The sequence below is a fragment of the Grampus griseus genome (genome assembly GCF_964374135.1).
Source record: "Grampus griseus genome assembly, chromosome: 15".
NCBI classification, from domain to species: Eukaryota; Metazoa; Chordata; class Mammalia; order Artiodactyla; family Delphinidae; genus Grampus; species Grampus griseus.
In genome coordinates, this window is record NC_139009.1 from 28,523,659 (window position 1) to 28,550,476 (window position 26,818).

The following is a 26,818-nucleotide window of genomic DNA, read 5'->3' on the forward strand; positions in this document are numbered from 1 at the left end:
GCCAAATCCATCCTTGTGCAAGCATTTTCTCATTCTCCTAAACAAGGAGATCCAAGACCATTTCTCTCTTCTGAAAGAGGCCCACTAACGCATATCTGCCCAACCAATTTAAAAGGAGACCATTTTCTTTGCTTCCAGCAACAGGCAGATGCATTTGTTTCCAAAAGTCTTAGCAGGACCTCTGTTCAACTGATAATCACCAAACTCTCCAAGGACATGGCATCGCCGTCATCCTTCTAGAGGAGCATGTACTCTCTAGCATGTCATGTCAGTATTGTACCCCCGTGTAATCTAAGAGCACAGAAAAGTGGGATTTAAATGAGGATCATCTGGTCTTCAGGCCAAGACCCATCAGGATATATTCCATATTCAGAGCACTGTGGCATAAACTAAAGAATGTGGGGGATAATAACAATTCCCAATACGCAAATTTCAGGCTGCTCTAACAAGCACAGTGCACGTTTCGCAGATTTCACTAACACTTCCTCAAGCTCCTTTACTTATTTGGATTAGAAACAATCATACTGTGATACCATGATTCTGGACTCTTCAAACTTACCTCTTCCCCCACCAAGAACTTCCTTGTATAGAAACTGCAGAAAGTCTAACCAGCTCTTGGTTATTCTCTAAGGACTGTAAATGCAATGTTGATTTGAAATACTCTCATTCAGGATGGTATCAAGTGTGTCTCACTTTGGTGTTCATTATGTAGAATAAGAAATTGAATTTCAGTAGACTCACAGCACTTCATTCTCAAAAGACTGCCCTGATGTTAGTAACAGGACCAGTTCTGAGATTACATATTAATATACTGGACTGAAAGCGGATTCTCAGATCCGTTTATGATAATGTCAGTGTTTTTGCTAAACAATTTATAGTTTACAGAATTCTAAAATAGAGATGGCCTCACATGGTAGGAAACTGAGCACTAAAATGTTGAGAGAATGATGAAAGGGAATAGTGCATAATGTATGACTTTAGATAAAATGTTAGGAGACAGCTAGTTGCCTGCATATGTGTCTGTTACAAATCAGCAGTTACTCCAGCGACAGAGGATAACAGCAGTAAGTACCCCAAACACATGCTCCACTATCCTTAAAAAGTTTCTGGGCTTCCCTGGTAGCGCAGTGGTTGAGAGTCCGCCTGCCAATGCAGGGGACATGGGTTCGTGCCCCGGTCCAGGAAGATCCCACATGCCGCGGAGCGGCTGGGCCCATGAGCCATGGCCGCTGAGCTTGTGCGTCCGGAGCCTGTGCTCTGCAACGGGAGAGGTCACAACAGTGAGAGGCCCGCGTACTGCAAAAAAAAAAAAAAAAAAGTTTTTAAAATTTGTTCCACTTTGTATTTGAAAAGGAAAAGAATACTTATTTAACATAATAAAGTGAGATGACTAGTGTTAAAATGCTTTTTAAAAATAATTTAGACTTCTGTCTACATTTAATGTATCACGATGAGTGTTGTGTTCAGCCTAATCTATTGAGGGGCAGTTGAATAGCTTTAGAGTAAATTGGTTTTGTTGAGTTTTTCTGTGTTTTATTTTAATAAGTATTGAGGGAGTCAGATTTTGAAACTTACATACTTTCCGGTTTCTTCCCTCTAATGTACATCATCGATGAATGGGGAAATATTAATTTTAGAGGCACAGAATAATGTTTGGCTTCTTTGCATTCTGCCACGTCATCTGAGGCCTGGAAGACATCCAGGAGGACTTGTTTTACCTAAAATATTTACAACACAGCGTTGTAGAACCAGCACCTACTTAAATAGCCCTTCTATGCATTTTTTTTCCCATTTGTTAAACTTAGCTCAAGCTGTTATCCTGAATGTTACAGGGAAACATGTTGAACATATTTCTTCTGCTAAAGAAATGTGTGCTTGACGTACCCCTGGAGCTGGCTACCTAGCGGATACAGTCATTTGGATAAAGGGTGGGACTGTCAGTATTGTGGTTCTGATCCTCAAACAACCCAATTTTTTTGTTTTTTTTACTTTCTAGCCACAGAGCACAATCCTAATCCCATCCATTAATCATAATATGTACCAAAAATAGCATGCACATCACCATTGATTATCTTAACAAATCCCTAAAATTCACTGAAAATAAAATCCCATACTGCCCTGTGATTATTATGCATTTTCAGTGTCATCTGCCGAGATATATATTTTTCCATCGTATACTTTCTGAAGGCAAAAGTTTCTCATAAACTTAAATGTCAGTAAAGAATACAAGCTTTGGGTCTGCGTAGATGTGCCCAAGACATTTCCTTGCCCGTAAGCCATGCACTAAAGCACTGGACAAAGAGTTTAGAATCCTTCCCTGATCCTTGCTATTAACTCTCTGGAACGTAGACCTAACTCCTCCTTCGATGGGATCATCTGTGGTATGGTTTACTGAGACACGAGCCAGGTCCCCTGCTCTATCTTGTATTTGTGGTTAGAATAATTTTGATGAAACCTCCACAGTCTTATGGCTAAAGGCTGAAACAATTATTATCTTGGATGTGTAACAAGAGTAGTGATAAAGGAAAGACTGTAGGTTTAAAACCCGCTGATATTTACAGTAAATTTTAAGAGAATGGAGGAAAGCAGCACTACTGTATTTAATTCACTAAGTCTTAAAACTTGACTAAAACTAAACCACTTTTTGATGTTTACAGTTACCTGTCAGAAAGGATACTTTAGTCGTTGAAAGAAATTAGAAATTTCACAGCAGTGGAAATCTTAGATAAAAATTTCAGGGAGATGTTCTGCCAACTGTGCTGTAATAAAAATAGAGAATGTGCTACACCGTCTTCATACGTACTCTCACTGGGAGAATGCTGATGAAAGCATCTCTTTAACAAGTCCTAGTTGCTCACTACCTGTGAAGAGTTGAATCACTGGCCTCTTTTAGCAGGTGGATAAAAATGTAGAACTCTTGATCTTATCAGTGGCACCTAAAACACTTATTTTTGGTCTCTCTTCCATGGTAACGGGAGGTGAAACTTGAGAAGACAGTGTGGACTAATGGATAGAGTGTTGGACAGGAGGTCAGGCACCTCTGTTCTGTTCTGTTCCCAGCCTGCTACTGGGTTGCTATGTAAACTTAGATAAGCCACTTACCCTCTCTGCACCTCATGTTTTCCATTTGTGAAAACATAGGTAGAGACATTCTGTACTTAGCACTTCACAAAGATATTGTGAGAACCAGCTTACTCTGAAGAAGTTCATAGTATCTTTGGGTTGAAAAGAGGCTACGTAAATACGTCACTGTCCTTGTTCCCTTTGACAACACTCTCTCCACAGTCTGACATTGTATAAACTGTCCCTTATCAATCACTGCAAAACAGGTACCATTACAATGCGCTTTGTATTGCATAGAAGCTGAGAGTGTGACCCTAGAGCCAGAACACCTCGTTTGAATCTGGGGTCCACCACTTACTAAACCCTGTGACCTTGGACAAGTCAGTATGCTGGATTTCCTCATCCGTAAAATAGGGATAATGACAGCACCCGTCTCTTTCCGATTGTGATCCAAAACTTGAAGGCATTTATGAAGAGCACTTCAGATGTTATATAGACGCATAATACACTTCACGTAAGTGTGTGATTACTGTTTAGTAACAGTAATCTCTAGGCCAGAACAATTCCTCATTAGTAACATGGCAGTGAAGGTCAAAATCACCTCCGGCCTTGGTTTCTTCTGTGCATCTCATCTCAGGGTGGCTGCTCTCTCTTCCTCCCGAATGCTTGTGTCTGCCTCCCCCACTCCCTGAAGCCCTGAGTATAAACTCCTATAGATGATGTGATCTGTCATGTCATCTGTAATAATTGAGAGTGTCACATAAAAGGTCAAAGAAATTCAGATGTTTTAAAGGCTCAGAAACATATCTGATTTATTAACTTGAAAAGTCGCTCATAGATTTCAGAAGTATTGCAAAATGGAGAGTGAGATAATTGACAGCTGGAAGCTGTTTCCTGATTGTTATAAAAAATAAACTCAGAAAACATCAGGAGGAAATAGAAGAATAACGATTTAAATTCATTTTAACCTTTCTTGTCTGCTTTTGTAGTGGTGAGGGTACCCAAAAATGCATAAATTGCTCAAATGTAAAGAAATAGAGCATCTGGATTTTCAAAAGTTTAAATAAAAATATTTCTTTTTCAGGGGCTAACAACATTATGAAAGTATAAAAGTCTAGGATTTGATGAAGATTACTGATTAGGTTTTTTCCTGTGACTTACCATAGTGTGGGATTTCAAAGATTGAATAGCATCTAAGAGGTAATCATATGTTTCATTGATTTTTTTTTCTCTCTTTATTATTAGAACCAACCTACATCACAATTGATCCACCTGCGTGTGGAGAGTCATCAAACTGCACCCTGACAGAGAAGGACTGCATTTATGGTTTCAAACTTGATCACAATGGTTGTCGAACTTGTCAGTGCAAAAACAGTGAGTACACGGAAGACTGTGTTTTTTCAGAGCCTAATATTGTCAAAGCATATTGTGTGATTGAATATCTTTTCTTTCATTCCTATTCATGACATTCCCTTAGCAACCTGAAAGAAGGAAAAAAAAAGTGTATTTAACATAAACACATGGTCATTTGGAGAAAAAGAGCTGCTCCTTTATTCCGGTTTTTGCCCTCATTTCATTATGTTCAGATACTCCTTGATGTCTGGCTGCGTCATGGGTGAAGCCCTGGGAACTCTGGAGCACATGTTTCCAAACACCCAGGGAGCTCTCAGTACTGCCCTTGCCGGGGTCATCAGTGACAAGGAGGTCACTCACACAGAGGTGTCACATTCCATGTGTGGCAGCCATAGTCTTTAGAATGTGCTCCGCTTTCTCGATCCCAGCTCTCTTCCACGTAGATTCCGATCATGTCGCCAGGCCATGATCTCTGAAATGTGATACAGTATATTGCATTTCTTACCGGAAAAAAAAATTGCCCTTCATGTTTAAAACGATTTTGAATTCCTCTAATTCTTCTACCAGAATAAACATCTTTAGTCATTCCCCAGGTGACATAGTTTCTAGAACTTTCTTGACCCTTATGTAAATGTGTGGCCTAGAAACAGAGTATTGCAGAATTTGGTCTGATCACTGCAGTGCTATTGTGTGGTCTAAGTGAGCATTTGCTCTTTGGATTATACACTGTTGGCTAACACTGAGGTTATAAGCAACTAGAACCAGTTGGTACTTTTTACATCAGAGGCACATAGGTGATTCTCATTTGTTCTGTGTTTGAGCGTTTGATTTTTTTTTTTAATGATATAAATGCAGGGCCAAATTTAACCAGAAATTACCCTGAGAGTTTTCAACCGTTTACCAACTAGTTGGGATATTTTTGAATCTTGATGATGTGACCTCATACTTTATCTATGCCTCCCAGCTTATATCAAATAAGCATAACTTACATGTCCTCATCTAAATCATTGCACTAAAATAAATTAAATTGTATAGAACCAAGGAGAGAGCCCTGTTAGCACTGAAGGCCTTCCTGCAAAATGACTTTGAACGTAATCCTCACTTCTTCTATGGAGTTATTCAGCTGACGACATATCAGCTCCATCTCCACAAGGAAATCTTGAAACTCTTGATCTGTATCTTATCTGAAATCAAAATACATTCTATTTACAACATTCCTTTGCTGGAAACCCTACTTTAAACATAAAACGCAGTTAGTAGGGTATGGGTTGTTTTTCATGAACCTATACTGGCTCCTGGTATTCACTGCTTTCTTTCCTAAATGTCGTATATCCCGTGTTTAACCATTCCTTCTGCAGAATTTTCAGTTGTGAATGTCAGGCTTAGTTCCTGTAGTGCTAGAATCCTTTGTCCCTTTTGAAATGACATTTGGCCTCTTTTAGTTTTCTGAAATCTCTTTCCATTCCCTCTGATGTCTCCAAATATGGACAGTGCTTCTATAATCAGCAGGTTCTCCATGAGCCTCTGGGTATGATTACCCTGGACTCAGAGAGTTAGAATTCCTTAATGTAGAGAGATGATCACTTTCTGATTTATCAGTTTTCTTGGGCTCTGTATTCCTCTTCACCTTAATCATTCAATGCTTTCTTTTGTAAGAATATTTTCGGTGAAGACAGATACTAAGTAGGAGTTGCATAATTCGATTTCCTCAGTTACTTGTTACCATCACACTGTCTGTGGGATGGACTTGGTGCTGAAACGGAGGTTATCAAACTGTTGTTGTGATGATCGTTGTTTACACCTTTAAATTTCCCATGAGCCTCCACCCATCGGGGACTGTCTGCCTTCCTACACTTGTTTCTGTTCAGAGGAGGACCAGTCCCTGTTATACACCTATCTGCCTTTTATACCTCCCTTTGGAAAGCCAAGTTTACTAGGGAGCTGCTTTGGCAGCCATATTTGTTGGCTTAAATGGTCAACTTTGATTTTTTTGACACCAAGATAATTGGTGATTGTATCACAAAGAGTTTATATTTTAATCCTTCTCGTATCTCTTGAGCTGTACATCCTTTCTGATCATGGGAGCATACCTATTTTTTTTTCCTGAACTTTTTGAAGTCTAAAAATATAGATTTCATTGTACCTAGTCACCCTGCCTACCATCTTCACCTGGGCTTTGTTATTATGAACTTTTGGCCACATGGGCACACCTACATAAGACCCCTGCTGATTCACAATGAGCCCTTTGTAGTTAAATCCAAAGAAGCAATTTCCCTCAGTTGTCATTGAAGCAAGTCAGAAGCATATGACCGGCTTTTTGCAAATTGAGACTTATCAGGAAAATTCTGCTCTGCCTGTCTTTGTGTTAGTGTTGCTTTCTGGCTTTGTAAAAGGAACATCCATGCATACTGCCTGCTTTGCACCTCCATTTCATTAACACATAGGAGGAAATATGTACAGGAGACCATTGCATTTTATGTCAGCTGGAATTTGTCATTTTGTCTATATCATACACAAAAGTACACGGAAAGTATATGACAGAGCCATAGAGCATTCTGCTCTCATCCCCTCCCATTAGCAGTCCTGATTATTTGACACCTTTGGGCGGTGAGTCAAATTAAATCAAACTGCCACATCCTCGGTTGTCAGATTCTTGTGACTGCATGGACCCAGCTCTCCTCCCAGACTCTGGCATCATACTGACTTGTATCTGGGTGATCAGGGCAAGTTGCTTTATTTCCTAGAGCCTCTGTGTCCTCATCTGTAAAGGGCAGGTACTAATACCAAAGTAATGGGTTGTTTTGAGGACTAATTAGTGAATGCAAAGCTAGCTTTACTACCCGACATATGGTAATTGTTGACACGATAGCTGGTTTATAACATGCATTTCTGAGTCAGCTAGAGCTAGCTGACGTGGAAAGCCCCCAGTTTCCCTCCTTTGTTCCGACACCAACCTGCCTCCAGTTCTTCCTGTCCTCTGAGGACGCGCACACAAACAACTTTCCTTTTGCCTTTTAATTTTAACCCTCGAATATTCTCACTCTCTTTCACCTAGCTTTAGAAAAAAGGAAGTCCCTGGTACTGAAGGATAGCTAAGTATATTCTTTTTCCCATTGCAGCTACGTGATAAGTATGGATTTTGTCTAAATCTCTCCTTTATGTTATTTTTCTGCATCCCACCAAAGCCTGTTTCACATGCAATGGCCCTAACCATTTATACCCAAGTTTTCCGTTAGGGGTTAGACGTATATATAGACCACTGGCATCAATATTTCTTTCTTAAAATAAGACCAATGCCAAATAAATATTTCTCCCCTGTTACTGGCCTGTTGTCTGCTCATTCATTCCTTCTTTCATTCATCTAGCATTTATTGAGTGCCTACTATACACCAAAAACTAGGGGTACAAAAAAGTTAAAAATGGACCTTATCCCTGACTAATCTTGGTAATGTGTTGGTAATATTGGTAATATGCTAATATGTTGTAATGCTATTGCAATATAATCAAGCATATTATAGACAGTCACTTGAAGGTTGAAATCAAAACCCAGTAGAAACACGTCCTTCAAAAGAACATGGAAGGTATATGACAGGATTCTTTTATTTGAACATACTGTAGCTTTTCTTTTTCAACCTGTAACAAATAACATTTCTTATAACACTGCTAAGCAAAGTAATGCATCAAGGGCATATAGAGAATTTAAACTTTATTCAAAGACATACTTAGAATAAAGAAAAGAAACATGGTAGAAAATGCTTAAGAATGTATGATAGCAACAAAAGTTAAAACTAAAATCATTTAGATAAGCTACTAAAAATCTAACACTTCATTGTTACAAGCTGTTAGTAGCATTCCTTTTTAACCAAAATGTTTGCTGTCAAACATACATAATACATTTCAGCTTACTATAGGTACGATATGTAGTAAGTGACATCTATGTGAATTAAATGGCATCCATCTTTTTAAGCATCTTATCATCTACATTTTTAAATCAAGTGGATTTCATCACATTATTTGTAACTGCTCTTCCAGTTTTAACAATCTGTAATTCTAGGGATTAATAGTGCTTTTAACTAGAAACCAGTGCAGACATAGAAAATTAATGGTAGCAGGGAGAAAAAACCTTTCATAATTTTCATGAAACATATATCTGAATCAAACATCTAAAGAAGGTCGCAGCATCATATACAAGGAGGCAGGCTCCTGTTTTCATTTCATTGTTACTCTGAACAAACACTTATCAAGGTCAAGATTGGGACCACCATTTGCAGTCTTGCACTTCTTTATTTAATAGTCTCAGGAACTGTATTCATGGTATCCTTAACTGCTTGCATGTTGCTGAGAATTGCCAGAACCCAAGAGTGTGAAGTCCTGCAGCAGAGAAGCACAACACAACTCTAGGGGCACCATTACCCTGTGTTCTGTTTGCAGGCTCCATGGTGTTCAACTACAACATGTTGTACAAACGATGCTCCCCACAGTTGGGCCACATTTTGGCCCTGGGAGCAAAAACATCTTCTTTTTTCTCCCGAATAAACAGAGAGTTTATTGCATAGCTGCTATCGACCAGCCATAATGCACAGGCTCTGTATTTTGCCATTATTTATCACTTTCTCTTCAATGGTAATTTTCCCCTCTGGATTAGAAAGCATTCTTAGATCACAACAAAGTCATAATGTTGAAAAATTATGAACATAAAGCCACCATTCTTTCTGTGGTTGCCTCCAGTGATGTACTAAAACTTTTCAACCAAACTTAAAAACTCCCACCCATCTATGAATGAGATGTTTCTAATCTATCTGTTCTGCTCTTTATGTAAATGTTTGCCTTGACGTTATACTTCTCTGAAGAAAAATCCATAATTGATACATGGATCTAGGAGTACCTTGAAATCTTTAATGTTCTCTATTTCTAAGCTAGAAGGTGGTATTTGGAGATGTTTAGCAAGTGCCAGTATTGTGAAATTTTTCAGTACTAACAGTAAGTTTTTTCATCCCATTATTTTTCTGTTAATGTGGCAGTCTTGATGAGGGTAGAGGAGTAAATAGCAAGAATCTTGATTGGTTCATTCATTCAGCAAGTATTTATTGAGCACTCACTCCATGCTGAGCACCGTGATAGCACCTGGACTGTGTAAATAAAGAAAATAGGTCCCTGCCCTAGAGCTCCCTTCTGCTGGGGAGGAGAAACGAGATAGCAGGGCAGTGAGCAGTCCCAAGCCAGGGCAGCATTGTGGCAACCTGCCCAATATGTCACAGCCAGTCCGAAGTCTATGAACGTCCTGTATTTTTGTTCACACATAGCAGCCTTTGCTTGAAATTCCCTTCCACTGCAAAGCAGAGGTAAAGACAAACTTAGTTTATATCAAATTTTTTAAACTTAGTGATGCAACAGCTTTCGTTAAGGATGAAGCCCATTCTAGATTAAAAATTATAGAAAAACTCCTTTTTTACAGGACCAGAGAAATAAAGGCACAAAGGTGCTCAGACTCAGAGTTTCAAGGAATTTAATCCCCAGGGATGTTCTCACAGTGGTGTTAGTTCATCTGTTTCTCAACATAATCTACTTGGTTTCAAGACTTAAAAGTTTTGCAATAGAAAAACGGATTCACAACTTAGATCTCGGTGTCAGAGAAAGAAATGTGGCTATGACAGTCTTCTCCCTCCTTCGTCATTCCCTTAATAATGGGAAAGAGATGAAAAATGATGACCTTTCAAGTCATATAATTACAAAATTTTAAATGAGCCATTTAGAATTTCACTTTTAAGGATGCAGATTAGTAATCAGTTGCTTCACAATATGATACAGACCCACGAGGTTATATTAAATATGTGTAATGAAAGGTTTATGATGATGACAAAGTAGAAAATTATACTTTAAATCACATTATCCTTTTTAAAAGATAGCAAATTAAATATGCAAGTATTGCCAGCTAAGATTCACAAAAGATGCTACCTTAAAATATTTATGTAAAATATGCACCCATTTTACCTGTTAATTGTAGTTAAGGTCTAATTTTAGGTTATAAGATTTGTGTGTGGAGGGGACAAATGTGTTCTGTTTTTCCCAGTAACTTATACATTATTTACAATATTTATGCTTAAAGGATATACACATAAAATTTATTTATTATTTCAACAAAGGTAGTCTCAGCTTCCCACTTTACCAGTCCACGCAGAACTATAATCAAACATTGCCATACTTCTGCCATCATCATGTCTACTTCTTTAAATTTGATTATCTTTCAAATTCTGCATTTAATTCAGACGTCTCAATTTGCTTTAGTTACATCACCAAGCATGCTTTTCTTATTTACCTTAACATTTTTGTTGCCTATATTACTCTAGTAAGCCCTACATCACACCTTTTAAAATTTACTTACAAGGCTTCCATTAAGCTAATAGAAGTTTCTTGTGCCAGCCACCATTTCTTTGTTCCTTTTTTTCCCTTCTACAATAATAAGTTATAACTGACTAACAGAGGACAGTTAAACATCACTCCAGATTCTGCTAACAGGGGAGAGTTTGAACATTTTAAATAATGGATAGTTAAACATTAATGTAGGTATTTCTTTGGCACATAAAATTTTTTTTTTTTTTTTTGTCAGTTAACTAAGTATCTAAATACCTGGATATTTGTCAGCGGTAGGGAAAAAAATATCTAATTGCAACACTGATTATTTCACTTTGTATTATGTTATTAGAGATATACCTTTTAAAGAAAGGGCAAGCAATGCTTTATGCTGCATATGGTACGCAGTATTATGTGGTAACATCTAAAACTCATAAGAGTAAACGTGTGTGAACCTTTAAGAATGTGTTTCTCATGGGCATGCAGTAGGAGCAAAAATACATAATGAAATTTGGGATGTAAGTTTCCACTTCTCACATTTCGAATAATAAATGGTAATCAGTGGTTTGATCAGAAATCTGTTTTTCAGAGTTGGACTTTATTGTGTATATTAGTACCAAAACATGAAGTTACGTTTTGATAACCATGAAATAGCACAATCTATAATTTTTAACCATTGCTGATGCTGTGGTAGAGCTGAGAAATTTACATCGGTGGAAGATTGGAAGATTAGGGGAAGGCACTGAAGTGTCAAATGTTCTGTTCCTTTCATCTTTGGAAGAAATGTGCTGTCCATGTGTCTTCACAGGGGAGGAACTTTGCACGGGCCTCAAACGAGGCTGCACCTTGGACTGCCCCTTCGGCTTCCTAACCGATGCCCACAACTGTGAGATCTGTCAGTGCCGCCCACGCCCCAAGAAGTGCAGACTCATAATCTGTGAAAAGTATTGTCCATTTGGATATCTGTACGTATTTCTTAACTCAGAAGATGTATTCTTAATTATCTATAGCTTGACGAAATGTCTCTTACCTTTTTTGTTGGCTGTTTTGTGTGTGTTTCTGAATGAATCAGCAATGTACTGAATCCAGAATATCTATGCTTGTTTTGCTAGAGGAATCAGAAAGCAGGGAAAGGCCGTATCTCCAAAGATAAGAATCAAGTTTTACTCTTTTTTGAAGATGGGCTAGAGCCTTGTTATGACACTTTGGGCCTGTTGGGTGAGATTTCCTCATAGCAAGGGCCTTTGGACACTGCCAAAGGGAATGGAACTGTCATGAGGTTCCAGTGTTGTAAGCGCTTCAACTATGCACCACTGTCGCAGCAACTGTTTTGTGATAACGTATTTAATCTATATTTTAAGATGAATTGACAGCTACTGATTTGCAATATGGAGCATCCTTACCTGCCACGCCTCCCTGTCCTACCTTGATGCTTGTCTACGTCTATAGTATTCTTTAAAATAGCAGTAGATCTTATGAATTTCCTTGGTGATAAGAACTATGACTTGTATTTTTAAATATTCTTTATTGAATCAAATCCCATGAAAATTCAGATTATTCTAGGGGGAAAATAGACATTTCACATTTGTTACTTTTGTGTCTGTCTTAGAATCCACTTCTGTCTTTATATCAAGTTGGTTCCTTAAAAATAACCTTTCAGAATTTTGCTTTGTCATTCCTGCCTTGATTCCTTCCAGTTTAGTCTCTCTGCCTTTTCCATTTGATATGTTTATATAGTGCTAGTAATTATAAGGGATTTAGAGCCATCACCTCTTGCCCAGCGTCTTAAAGGCATTGTTTTTATTCTTCCTCTTAGAAATTCTAGTTTAGCAGGGAGAGGGGAACCTTAATTCTAATTTTAATTGGATAATTAACTTGGGAACATTATTCTTTAAAATTCCCCAAATAAACTAATAAATCATCATTGTTCTTAATCCTAAAATATGAATATGATATTAATAAAAGTAGAGCTATTTCTTAGCTTACCTGCTGATGTAGAATGACGTATTATTATCGTAATAGTACCTACAACCACTTGGCTGCAGTGTTATGATAGTTCAGAACCAAGGCTGCATTCATCCACACTTCACCTTGGAGAGAAAACTCTTAGAGGATTATAGATTCCAGTTGGTATTCCTGTCAGTAAACACATTCAAGAAGGACCAAGTTGACTCTTGTAGGCAAACGAATACTGCATTGGCTAGCACATGTTTCAAGGACAGCCTCTGAGGGAGAAATATAGAGAAGGAAATGGGAGAAGGAAGAAGGAACGGGTAGGTGAATAAATGAGTTAACAAACAAATCTGTTAAAGCCCTGTTAGGGCTTGGAAATGGCACAGTCTATGACAGGAGTGTGAAGCATTCATTTAATTCATTGTTTTCATTATATTGACATAAATACGTAGACCCTAGTGTTCAGTTCTCATTTCACTTAGCTGATTGTAGTTTATCACTTGGGCAGTTATATACCAAGGATTTCCCGTGGGGCCATCTTTTTTTTTTTTTTTTTTTTGTGGTATGCGGGCCTCTCACTGTTGTGGCCTCTCCCATTGCGGAGCACAGGCTCTGGACGTGCAGGCTCAGCGGCCATGGCTCACGGGCCGAGCCGCCCCGCAGCCTGTGGGATCCTCCCAGACCGGGGCACGAACCCGTGTCCCCTGCATCGGCAGGCGGACTCCCAACCACTGCGCCACCAGGGAAGCCCGGGGGCCATCTTCTTTTAGAGCCCCTTAATTTGTCCAAGATGAGAAAGAACAGGGTTTATTTTTGTAGTTGAACACCACTGTTGCCACTTAGCTCTCCTTGGGATGAAACGTAAGGATTAATAGACTTAACTCCGCCTTCTCTGCTGCCCGGGAAGCCCAACTAGGGCAAAGCTTGTAGAGGAGATGTTGAGCCTAAGAGAGGAGCTGCAGGTAGTGGACAGAAGACACAGGAGGGCACGTTAGCACCTTTTGTAATACACAGGGTCATTCTCCTTTTAGAGAAAATAAGGAATTGTTGCTAAGAATTTTTTTGTCGACTTAAACTATGGTGATCTTTTAATAAACATATTTATTTAATATCATCTTTCTGCTCAACACAAAATTTAGGCACTGTAGCTTATTAAAGGGAAAAAAAAAGTTCATCCAGCCATTTCCCTTTATCCTCCGTGCTTCAGTCATGCCCCACAGGTGGAGCATTTTTCAGTTGGTATTCTTTTCTGACTAATGAGGTAATTACTGGACATTGACTGCAGGACTTCTTAAACGTTTTGTTCTTCATCAACATATACAAGATGCCTACATGTACAACATGCTACAACATTACATAGCATTCCCAGGTCTATGGATCCTTAAGTTCTCCCATCTGCTAAAAAATTCTGTAGATATCTCAGTAAAATGTTTAGTAGCATCTGAAATTTCTCAAGAGAATGTGATCGTCTGAGGAAGCCTGTGGTTCTGACAGAAGAAGGACTTCTGCCCTAATGCTGGCCTCCAACATTGACCAGCAATATATCCTTCACCTTCCTCTTCCTGGAGCTGCACATTCATCTTTTTGTACTGTTGGTACCACTTTTCCCAATTAAATCAACAGTCACGTCATCGGGATTCTGACAGTCACGTCCTAGAGCACCTAAGTGCTTGGACAGTTCTAACCGTTGGCCATGGGTGGGTGGTGGTCATGGCCACAGGGAGCTAATTACGCATCACTCCAGGGGGTTTTGAGAGCAGAAGTTCAAGTCATTCTGCTTACTGAGAATATCACTTCAGTGACCCTTGGTCTAAGCACTTGGGCATCACTTGAGACTTTTGGATTTTCTAACCTCTGACAAAATTTTAATTACCCAGGAAGAATAAGCATGGCTGTGACATCTGTCGCTGTAAGAAATGCCCAGAGCTCCCGTGCAGTAAGATCTGCCCCTTGGGTTTCCAGCAGGACAGTCGTGGCTGTCTTATCTGCAAGTGCAGAGGTAAGTCCCAACGCATAACCCTTCCCCGCTCAGAGCAATCAGAGGCACAGGAACCAAGAACGGAAGTAAATGAAATAATTTCAGTGATTGCTGTCCACTCTGACACCACTGTCACTCTCTAGAGGACCATCCCTTGTCCTTTCATCTCAATGGAATAAGAGCTCAGGATAGAATTTAAAGGAACGGGCCCCACGTTGACCAAATTAATCACTTCTTAGCTCTTCAGTTTTACTTGTCTCAGGAATGTTAGCCTAAAGCAGCTTTATCTTGACCTCCATAAGAGTCTCCCTCTGTCCAGCAGTGGATTGAGACGACTGATATAGCAAAGGTCCCTTTTCACAGCCCTTTGAGGGTGGGTGAGGCTAAACAGTCTGCTTGTGTATTTTCTCGGTAACACAGTTTTCCCTGAGAATGTCGACTTTTGCTGAATAACCACATGCCAGCCTATAGTTGTGTATAGGTGTGAGTCCTGGGAGTACCTTTTGCAGGACTTCCCCCTCAAGGGATGTTCCTGAAGCTGTGTGAGCCCTTACCCCAGCTCCAGCGCCACTGCTCACCCCAGCTGGTTTTAGTTGTCCACATGAGCCACAAATGAAGCAGTAAAAGCCCCCTAAAGTTTGTTCTGTGTTTTTTCAGAGTTGGACAGTTACCACCTTAAGAGTGTTTTTAGGGGGTCAGAGTAAACAAAAATCTAGTCACTGCTTCAATTGTTCTGCAGAACGAAAATCTGTTAGTTACTAGCGGCCCAGGATTGCCCCACTGAATGATGATTTCTAGAGTGATTATTCTGCATGTATTAAAACATATGTGTAACATTCACGCTGAAATCAATCAGTGCTTGTTTACTGTATAGAATATGAGAACGTAGAGTGAAGGGAGGAAAAAAAATACCAATAGCAGAGAAATGTATTTGCAGGGTTTTTTACTCCCTTTTTTCTTTTTTCAAAATTGAGAGCATATTAACTTAAATTCTTTTCATGATCCTTTCCTGTGTCACAAGCTGTGTTGTGTAGACAGGATTTTTGGTGGCTGGGTAGCATTACCTGTAAGGAACTACAGGCTGTTTCTCCTGTGCAGTAGCTCCTTCTTTACCAGGCTGCCTTCTGTCTGTCCAGAGGTCCCTGCTGCAGCCGGGCCACCCGTCCTGTCAGGCACATGTCTGTCCATGGATGGTCATCATCATAAAAATGAGGAAAGCTGGCATGATGGGTGCCGGGAATGCTACTGTCACAGTGGACGGGAAATGTGTGCTCTGATCACCTGCCCGGTGCCTGCCTGTGGCAACCCCACCATTCATCCGGGACAGTGCTGCCCGTCATGTTCAGGTAAAAGCTGGCCGCCATCTCGTGTGCTCCCTAAGCAAATGACTTTTGCCTCATCATATCTGTAATTCCAGGGGAAGTGCAGGGGACGACCCCTGGAACGTATTTCAGCTCTCTGGTTTTTGTCAACAATAGCCACGAGTGTCAGCCAGGTGCTATAAATGATTAGACAAAAACCAGAGAATTATTCTAAAGCTCTAAAACCACTCTCCTTATTTTTGAAGGTTTACTCAATTACATTGGTCTTTGAACTACATTTGTGTACAGGTTTGTGGGCTTATGTACTTAAAGCTCCAGCTCTCCATCTTACGGACAGTGTATTAAGGCTGAATGTCTTAGTTAATTGGAGGGAGTTGTTGTTAATTTTATTCCATGACAGCTTCTTATTTATAAAGTAATATTCGAGAGGGAGAGAATTACTGAAGTCTGTGAATATTGCTTTTTTTAAATTAATGGATATGTGGTAGTCTTGCCAAATGGAGATGTTTAGAGTGACCACACATCCAAAACATTTACAGTCATAATAATGGTAATCAAGATAAGTTAGTAGAAGAACATAACAGATTTATAATCCATAGCGGTCCAAATTATGGTTGTCCATAACAGTAATTATTACCATAGTACCTCATCTAGTGCCTTTGCTCCAAAGAGCTCAGCATGGTTTCATAGTTATTATTTCTTCCACCGAGTGGAGGCCACTGAATTAGGGAAAAATACACTTAGGCAGTTTTTGTTTGGAAAACAGACACAGAGAGATTAGCTTTCTTACCCGAAGTAAAATAGTGTGTCAGTTGGAGGGCCAGGGAGACATGAAGTCTCCTGATTCTTGCATCGGATTTCTTTTAAAGTTGAAATGTACTGTCCGGTTTGGGGGTAGGGATTGTATTTCCCTGGTCAGTCTTGGTTCTGTATCTCCCTCCACCTGTACAACGGGCGCAGTCAGGAACCTGAGGGCTGGGCCTTTTGCAACAAGGCAGGCCCGGCCTGGGAGGGAGGTACCGCATGCTGGCACCTCAGTCTGCACCTGCTTTGCCTGCCAGGGAGGGGGTTGGCAGAGAGGCACTGGAAGTCCTTTTTAGCCCTGACATTCTACACACCTCAGTAACTAAGGTATTAAAGTGACAGGCAGCCCCCATACCCCTATAGGGGACCAGATGACAAAGTTTTGTTTTGTTTCTCATAGTTAAGCCAGATGTGCTCTGTATCAAAACTGCTTCCTTATTGACATGTTTTGCTAGTTAAATATGAAAAACCACTAGTGCCCACTGAAACAGAAGATAAATGAACAGTTTAATGAGACAGAACTCTGTGTTGACTCTTTGGGGAAGGACCAGTGAAGACCCCATGCTTTAATTACAGGCATGAGTGTGCAGAGTGTGGCCTGCACCTGGGTCTTTGCTAAACGGTGTACTCAGTGAAGAACTCCGACCAGTGGAAATGCAAAGATATTACTGAGAATAGATGATTGACTTAAGCACTGATAGTCAGTGAAACCAAATCTAGTTTTCTCTATTACAGAGATATGGAAAGTTCTTAAACACACACACAGAATTATTGATGTATTATTGTGGATGTGTGACTATGTAGATATAGACATATAAAAGCACACAGGTATTGATATATATGGATGTGTAGGTATGTTTTTTTCCAAATGTCTTTAGTGAGTTGCCACATATGGGTCTTTCTGAATAGAGACCAAGCATTGTTGCAATTGTGGACTCCTACTTCAAAGAATATTTTCTCCTGCCTTCTGTTCAAGGATCAGCTGTTTTTCCTTCTGAGATAAGTGAGCAGCCTCTGAACTCTTCTGACAGAAGATTCACCAAATCATACTGTTTCTCAGATTTTTTTTCCCTTTCTTATCCTCTACCTTTCAGTTTTTCTATCACCTCCATCCATCTGGTCACTCATGTTTTGCCTTGAGGCACATGGATATATATATAGCAAAGGAATTCACAGACTAAGACACCTGCAAACACACATCGTTTTTCTTCTGACCGTTTCCTTACATGGCAGCATTTAAAAGGGCAGCAATTGTCGATCCTCTCCAAGTCCTTTCAAAAGGGAGACTTTTTCCAACAGTAGTTTACTAATAGTCTTTGGAACTATTTTTTCTTTTTCTATAAACGGTGAGAAATGCACTTTTATCTCATCGCAGCTCAATTTTCATTCTAATTATCTTCCTTTCTACTTTCCTCATATACTAGAAAGTTTGGCCCAGTTGGTTATGAATGTAAGCATTGGCTGATGTCAGTTTTCTGTGATATGTCCACTTGGTCAAAGTTCCAGTCTTTACTAGCTCCCTTGAGATAAAGCTGTATTAAAAATTATACAATGCTTTCTTAGCTGGAGCTGGGCCCACACCACTGTATCTCATCAGTATTGCTACATCTCAGGCTGACCACTGCTTTGAAAGTCACAGCCCGTGAGTTCTTAGGAGACGTCAGCTCTGAGTATCTCTGCACAAACAGGGTAGTTCTTCTGAGGCCCAAATTCCACTGATCTCCAAGCGTGAGCCCGCCATGGTGTCTCCAGATGGCTTCTCCGCAGGGTTCCACACTGTCAGCACCTTCTTGAAACGCCTGTTGTATTTGGATGACACGAATATGGTTAATATCTTCATACTTCTCATTTTGCCAGCACAACTTGAGGGCAACTCCCAGTGCCTCTCCAGACATTTTCAGCATTAAATTCCCTCTCTATCACTATCATCTCACCAAGAGCCCCAAATCGCCTCTCGTCTGGGGAAAGAACTCATAGTTATCATTGGCCCCTGGGCGTTTACCTCTCTTGATCATATCGCCAAACAAATGTTTAGTCTCAGGTGAGGGTTCAGACTGTTGATTCTGAAAGAGCATTCCTGCTCAGTGTGCCGGCAGCTGGTCGGGGTTGGGGTGTGTCCTGCTCAACAGTAGGACTTATTTCTAAGCCTGAAAGGACTCAGGGTCCCAGAGATAATGAAGTGAACGGGGCACAAATCAGTTTACAATTGTATTTAATCTGGAGGTGTATCCATGATCCAAACAAACATAGACTTGGGTTCAGATCCCTTGTCTGCCCTTAATACTCTGAGTTCTCAGTTTCCTTATATGTTAAATGGGATAACAGTACCTATTCACATTGGTGTAAGGAATAAATGAAGTAACATATGTAAAGCACTAACATGGAAACTGGACCATAGGAAGCATTCAGTAAATGAGAGATCTTTATTCTAGATAACCCTACATTCACAGACATCCCCTAAGAGGCTCCTGTTCTCTTCAACAGTAGGAGTCCCTGTAATTTTTTTTTTTTTTTTTTTTTTTGCGGTACGCGGGCCTCTCACTGTTGTGGCCTCTCCCGTTGCGGAGCACAGGCTCCGGACGCGCAGGCTCAGCGGCCATGGCTCACGGGCCCAGCCGCTCCACGGCACGTGGGATCTTCCCGGACCGGGGCACGAACCCGTGTCCCCTGCATCGGCAGGCGGACTCTCAACCACTGTGCCACCAGGGAAGCCCCCTGTGATTTAATTATCTCGTTGGAGCCTCTCGTTACTGTTGACAAACTGGAACCACTTGAACCTCACTTCCTGAAACTAGCTCTTCTGCTGTTGCTTTATATTTCTGTGCATGGAATGTTTTCTTCCCTGTGTTCTTGAGGGAAACAGCCAATTCATCTTCTTTGTCCCTTAAAGCCCACAGCACCAGGTTCTTCCCAAGCTGGTAAGACTGCAGATGAATAATTTCTTGTGTTTGGATTTTGTGTCGTTCCCCAGATGACTTTGTGGTGCAGAAGCCGGAGCTCAGCACCCCCTCCATTTGCCATGCCCCTGGGGGAGAGTACTTTGTGGAAGGAGAAACATGGCACATTGACACCTGTACTCAGTGCACCTGTCACAGCGGGCGGGTGCTGTGTGAGACAGAGGTGTGCCCACCGCTGCTCTGCCAGAACCCCACACGCACCCAGGACTCCTGTTGCCCACAGTGTCCAGGTAACCGGCACTGCGCCTCGGGATGCACTGGGCCGATGGGGAGGGCCTGCAGCCTGGGCGTTGTCATTCTGCAGGACCGGTGGGCTGGGTTGAGCCCCACGTGGGAGTGGGCCAGACCCAGTCACCAGTAACCCAGGCAGGAACATCTGGCAGGCAGCTTTCTAAATTCATTCCTTTCTATCAACCACATATTTATGCAATCAGTATGCCTTGCACCTGAGGTGACTTTGAACAAAAACAGCAAAAAAAAAAAATTGTTTCTTTCTACCCTTTTTTTCTTAACCCTACATCTCAGACTCAAGAGACAGTCCTGCTGTACCAGATTATTCCAGATGATTTTGCTAATGTGAAAAGTCATCTTTGTCTTTACAAAATGTGAAGAGCAATTATTGATAAATAATGTAAATAAAATCTTTGAAATATGTAAGAGTGGTGAAGATACTTTGAGAATGTTAAACAGAGGAATCGCTAAAAGATGCCTAATGCCCACCTTCTCAAATCTGTGATGATTAAGTTAAGATCCAGAAGTACTAAGTGACCAGCACTGCATATGTACAAAGAGTACTATTGTTTTCTTTTTTTTTTAGTTCTCAGATAATCTGGCCTTAGCAGGTGAATTTATGGTCATGAAACAAATATAATGAAACTTTGTCAGACTTTTAAACATAAGTAGCTGATTATGCAACGCAAGTAGCAATTCTAATTAACACTAGAATATATGACTTAATTTGTATATGTATAATTACCAAGTTGACAGCACACTAGTTTTGTTGTTGCTCAGTCTTTTAACTTTTCAAGTTAAATCAGTAATCATTTACCTTCTAAATATATGTTCTTAGAGCATTTCTGCTCAGTAAAACATAAGCCCTTGTATTACTTTTTTTTACATTGGATTATCCAGTCAGCCAGCTAGAATCTATTGTTCTCTCATTATATAACCAGCGTAGTTGATGTCCAGAATTCTTCCTGGGTTCACATTGATGATATTTTTTAATTGCATCAGAGGAAATTGTAGGGATAGCAGCATTATTTGCTGTTGTCATCATGCCCTGCTGCTGAGGTATTATCATCTTAGTACAGAATCTTTGGCGTAATTTTCAACCATGTTAATCTGAAAAGCTTAATTAGTGCAACGTCTTTTCTAGTATAAGAAATAGTTCAGATGTATTATGTTGTTAGGATATACCCTAGTCCCTCCTATATTTTTATCATCACTCTTTTACTTAGACACAAACCCTAATATTTCTCTGTTAATATATGACCATGATTATTCCCATCCTCCTGGTGGAAACTACTCTGAGTGATCTCTTCAGTGGTGATCATGAATTTATATCCGTTTAATGTATTCATTTTACAAGTGCTTATGGAATGCCTGAATTGAGCCATGGGGATCCCGGGCTTGATGAGAACAGCCACAACTCCTATCCTGTGGAGCAGTAATGCAAAAGAAGACCTTTAAGTAAATCATGACAGAGTGAGAGGAGTGCCTGGAAAGGAAAGCATTAAGAGCGCATGTAACCCAGGAAGCTTTAACTAAAGTGGGAAGTACCTCTGTTCCCACTTGTCCGAGGATCTGAGGACAAATACAGGGGTTGGCCCAAATTTGTTGGTGGCACACCTGACTGGACTCAGAGGTTCAGCCCAGGCAAAGAACAAGAGCTCCCTGGAAATGGGACTCCTGTGTGTGCCAAGGACTGATTTCTTAGAGCCAGGTCTCAAGGCCAGTGCGCATGAGCAGAGGCCCTGCCGATTCTAGCAGAGCAGAGACCTCCCCTCTAGAAACAGGAACAAGCACCCGATGTGTGCCTGGCTTTGGCTTCTCCTTTATAAACGTACGCCTAGGTGACTCTTCCTCACTTTACATATAACTTGAGAGATACTTCAGTGATAGCCTTCATCTTAAATGTCAGGACTTTCTGTTTCCTAGATCAGTATTCTGAAGGTTACACTTAAACCTGTGAATAAGTTTGTATCTAGAATGCTCTTGTATTTTAAAATCAGTCACCTACCCCATCGTTGATCTTTCTGAACTTTCCATTCATAGTTGTGTTGCAGCGATAAAAAGTCTTAAAATTCAAAGCATTGATTTCTTCACATTGCAGTAAATTTCGACAGCAGCATTGATAAATGGAGTATTTCACATCTAGAAAAATACCATCTCTAACCTTAGAATACTTGCATCCTAAAGTTGTCCCAAAATGATATATATGTACAACTAGAAGAGTTGCATCCCTCATGGTGATTGTATCTCCTGGGATGCCTTGTCATTCCCTCTGTTCTTAACTCCCCCTCTCCTCTGGCCTGGTTTAGAGCAAGGTCTAGAAACGGAAGTGGGCTCATGAAGAAAGACTGAGCATCCCTGTAGGTGATGATACTTCACCAAGGTGAGAAAGGCAGAGAATAGAGAAGCACGTCTTTCTTTTTTCACACTTTTAAAGTTCTCTTTCATTTTTGATTTTTTAAAGTTGGAAAGAAGCGTAGCACAGAAGAGAGATCCCTCTTTTCTTCTTTTATTTCTCTGGTATAGAAATAAAAAGAATGAATGAACACCAGTGAAAGAACTGGTAAAAACAAAACAAGTGAGTTAATATTTAGAATCAGAGTGTAAAGAAGGGGTCTCACTTTTTCCTAAAAATGGAAAGAAAGGCGCAAAGAAGGAAGATAGCCTGGGCAAGGTTCCCAAATGATATCTTCAGTCAGGGCTCCGAAGTCTCTTGCCCTGGAGGCTGAAGACCTGCAGACGCTGCATCTCAGCTGCAGCTCTCACTCCAGCTCTGCCGGCACATCCCCATGTCTCCTGGGGTCCCCTCCAGACTCTAGGCTGTTCATTTCAGCTACTGTTTCATGCTTCCATCGCTGCCGTCCCTGCTTCCTCCTCTAAGTTTTCAGACACCAGGTTGGGTGTTGCTTACAAGAGCTAAGCTGTCATAACACACAGAAACCTCGTGGCAATTTGCAGAGCCTCGTGTAGACTAGTGTGAGTTGCCCTGATTTCCAGCCAAATCAAAAGTTAACATCAGTCAATCTCTTAAAAAGAAATTATCCCTAGACATGGATGATCCAGAAAAGATGCCTGAGAAAGTAATCCCATTTTACCAACTTTATCTCATATGCATGTGATCTATGGAAACTTACCTAAAATTGGACCTGAAGCACATTTGGAACAGTGGAACCAATGGCTCTTCTTTCACTGTTGCTGCCTTCAGGACTGGCAGTAGGAGATACAGTTACACACTTTGGGTTCAGAGCCCAAAGTAAAGCAATTGCCCCGCTTCTCAAAGAGACTCTTCTTGTCAAATCAAACTTGTTGGCTGTAGGGTGTATCCAGGAGGTGGATGGGAGGAAAATGGGACACTCGGAGCTCCTGCTTCACTGTGATAGCTACATGTATATGAAAGAGCAGACTTCATGATGTTGACTATGAGAACGGATGATAATTCTTCTGACCCTGTATCCTTTGAGAAAATGGGATTCTCTTAGAGGTTTGCTGGGTGGGACCATCATGGCTTTTTCCAGACTCTCAAGTGCAAAGGTGGTTGGGAGTGCTCTCTTGTCAGTGCAATTGTGACATTTCTAAACTAGGAAAGCTCACTAACTAGTATTACGCTTTCCTTTGTTATATCCCAGTCAGCTTTCTGCTTGAGCTTACAGCTCTCAAGTCAGTTCAGTGAATGGCAAGACCCCAAGAGATATCTGGGTTTTCTGGTGACGTTCTTTTCTGTTTCAAGTTGTTACTAGATCTGGAGGCCCTCTGGTCTGTATTTATGTAGCAAAAACACACAAGTCTTGCAGGTGATTTCTCTGTAGGTGCATCCTCAGGAGTGATATACATTTCCCATCATCTTTCAGCCATTAATGTGAAGGCCGGAACATTGAAGTGTTGCATACAGTTTGAAAATCTGTTTGGGTGTTAATTGGTTAGCACTGCGTGCGGCTGCAAGTAAGAGAAGACCCAGCTACAGTTTTTAAACAGAGGTTTCTTTTCCATACATTATGAGAAGCTTGGAGACAGATGTTGATCCCATTGATTTAGTGTCTTAGTGATATCAAGGCCTCTCTCTTACAGGTATGATAAGGGTATTATAGCTACAGGCGACACACTCATATTCAAGGCAGGAAGAATGTGGAAGCATGTGGGTAGCTTCACATCTGCCCTTCTTTTAAGAAAGTGAAAGTTTTCCCAGAAATCCCTGATTAGCCAGTGAATCCGTTCGCCACAGCCAGGTGACATGGCCACCCCCAGCTGTGCCGGAGACTAGAAAAGGAGGGAGCAGTGGTCCCGTGTGACATATCCCCCTTGTGATCCAGGTCCTCAGCCACCCCACCCCCGACCTTAAAATCAGGAGTTCGTTAAGGAAGAAAGGTAGAGTGGATATCGTGCAAGCAACTAACAGAATCTCTGCAACAGATCTTTTGTGGTCTTTGTTGTTTTTGTTTTAAAACTCCAGACCCTGTCCGAGTCAGATGTGCTGTGTCATTACTGAGTCCTTTTTTTTTTATTTTTATTTTTTGCCATACGCGGGCCTCTCACTGTTGTGGCTTCTCCCGTTGCGGAGCACAGGCTCAGCGGCCATGACTTGCGGACCCAGCCTCTCCGCGGCATGTGGGATCTTCCCGGACCGGGGCACGAACCCATGTCCCCTGCATCGGCAGGCGGACTCTCAACCACTGCGCCACCAGGGAAGCCCCTGAGTCCATTTCAAGGAGGCACACAAAGCCCTGGTGACCAAGCGTGCTTTGTATGGGACAGAGTGAAACTCACTGTGTTGCACAGTGGGTGGCCTGCAGCATCTTTTTTTCTGCTGACCTTCTGTTCATTTTTCCAGATGAACCTCTCCAGCCTTCCTCATCCCATAATGACAGCGTGCCTAGTTACTGCAAAAATGATGAAGGGGATATATTCCTGGCAGCGGAGTCCTGGAAGCCGGATGTGTGTACCAGCTGCGTGTGCATGGATAGCGTAATTAGCTGTTACTCTGAGTCTTGCCCTTCAGTATCCTGTGAAAGACCTGTGTTGAGAAAAGGCCAGTGTTGTCCCTACTGCATAGGTAAGACCAAGAAAAAAAATCCTTCCTTTCTCCCAGTGACCACTAAATCTACATTGACAGCCATTTGCCTAGATCAGTTAATAATTTCGAAATCTGTTTTTCTGGTTGATGTGCCACATAGAATCAATGTAGTCACATCAGGCGGAGGAAAGACATGGAGGATGTGTTCCTGAGATAAAGCATATTAAGAATAAGAAATGCTCTCTGAGGATGTCGTGATGCTATAGCGCCGTCTCTCTTGGGCTCCTTTGCCATTTCAGAATTTTCAGTATTGGAACTCTTCCTTCACCCTGTTACTGACTGTGGTCCTTTTGTCCACAGAGAAACACCATGTCCCATATCAGAGTACACTTAGTGCCTAAGCTTGCCACTGCCTTGAGATCAGCTAAATACCAGATACTAATTTTAATCCCCCAGTTACTCCTCTGTCTGCTAACACTTAATTGATTCTATTTAAACCATGTGGTTGTCCGTGTGGAGGGTTTAGGGACACAGAGCGAGGCCTGAGTAACTGACAGAGCCCTCTCCTTCATGTGACCCACGGGGATACATCTTGTGAGCAGAGGACATACTTATATCAGCCCCTGACGTCTATACCAAAACTGGTCCTATGGACACAAGCCAGATGCCGTTCTGGAGTCTAGAAGGCAAGGCTCAGACAGCTGGCAGCTCGAATACAGGCACAGTCCCTGCTCCCAAGGCTCTCACTCTCTTTGATTGCTTCTGTCTCAAGTAAAGCTCATAAAGTCAAGTGAAAGACAATGACATATCTCAGTCCAGTTGTGAACCTGTAATCAGAGTTAGCAGGTGAAAAACTAGGCAAAGCTGTATTAACGACAGGCGTCATGCGATTTATTGTTGAAGATTTTTGCGTGCTTCGTAGATGCAAGTCAGTGCATATGTTTGGGGTGATGCCTGAGGAGGAGGAGAAATCCTCTGGCCACAGGGCTTTGTAACAATCCCCGTAGATGAGTCGATAAATGGCGCTCAGGTGCACATTGGCCGCCATTCAAGCTTATCAGGACAGCTCCTCTGGCCACTCTGTGGGGCCACTTCCTCTGAAGACTTATTCTACACATTGGTATACAAGAGATGGAAAGATTTTTAAAGCATAATTTCTGGTCTCAGGAATTTTACAGAGCTTGAGTTTCTCAATGTAATGGTCAGGGAATATTAAAAACTATGTGTGAAAGATGGATTCTCTTCTTTTAATAGGGTGGCTGTCTATCCAATTTATTCTTTAAACCATGCTTTTGTGAGTGAAATGAGGACTGTTAATAATTATGTTGGGGCCATGGCTGTAGGCCAGGAGTGTCCCTAGTAAATCGGGACATACGGTTGCTGCACCTCTTAGTGACTGGAGCATTGCGTCTGCTGTAATACCCGTAATCTTTGTAGCTCCTAAATGGAGCCAAAAATGTATCAAGGCATCCACCCAACTTACTGCTACGTGTCTTCTCAGAGAGCTGACCAGCAGTCATCTGGAAAGTGGCATAGCCCTTGGTGAGACCTGAATGAAAGGTGTAACCAGGCCACTATTTCAGACAGGGTGTTGGTGGATGGAGGGGGAAATGTCCAGCCAGGACCACTGTATTTAAATACCAAAACTGCAGTCCTAAAGGAAACAGTTTATAAATCAACCAGGGGCACTTGGATCACAGTTGGAAACTAGGGCCCAGGAGGCCTAAGAATTCTATTACCTTCAGAGGAAAAACCCAGCAGTGAATTTCTTGTGTGTTGAAAACCCTCAAATTTAATT

At 41.1% G+C, this 26,818-nt stretch overlaps 1 protein-coding gene across 2 annotated transcripts in view; it reads left to right on the forward strand.

Annotated features, from left to right (window-relative positions):
• Positions 1–26,818, forward strand: part of CRIM1 (cysteine rich transmembrane BMP regulator 1) — a gene marked incomplete at its 5' end in the record, with an annotated part of 206,515 nt that overhangs the window by 150,642 nt on the left and 29,055 nt on the right. For both annotated transcript variants that reach the window (XM_082671722.1, XM_082671723.1), the window contains 6 exons: positions 4,309–4,437; positions 11,576–11,732; positions 14,598–14,719; positions 15,835–16,044; positions 19,796–20,011; positions 24,838–25,059. In XM_082671722.1, the coding sequence (XP_082527848.1) occupies positions 4,309–4,437; positions 11,576–11,732; positions 14,598–14,719; positions 15,835–16,044; positions 19,796–20,011; positions 24,838–25,059 (1,056 nt within the window). The remainder of the gene's footprint in view (positions 1–4,308; positions 4,438–11,575; positions 11,733–14,597; positions 14,720–15,834; positions 16,045–19,795; positions 20,012–24,837; positions 25,060–26,818) is intronic.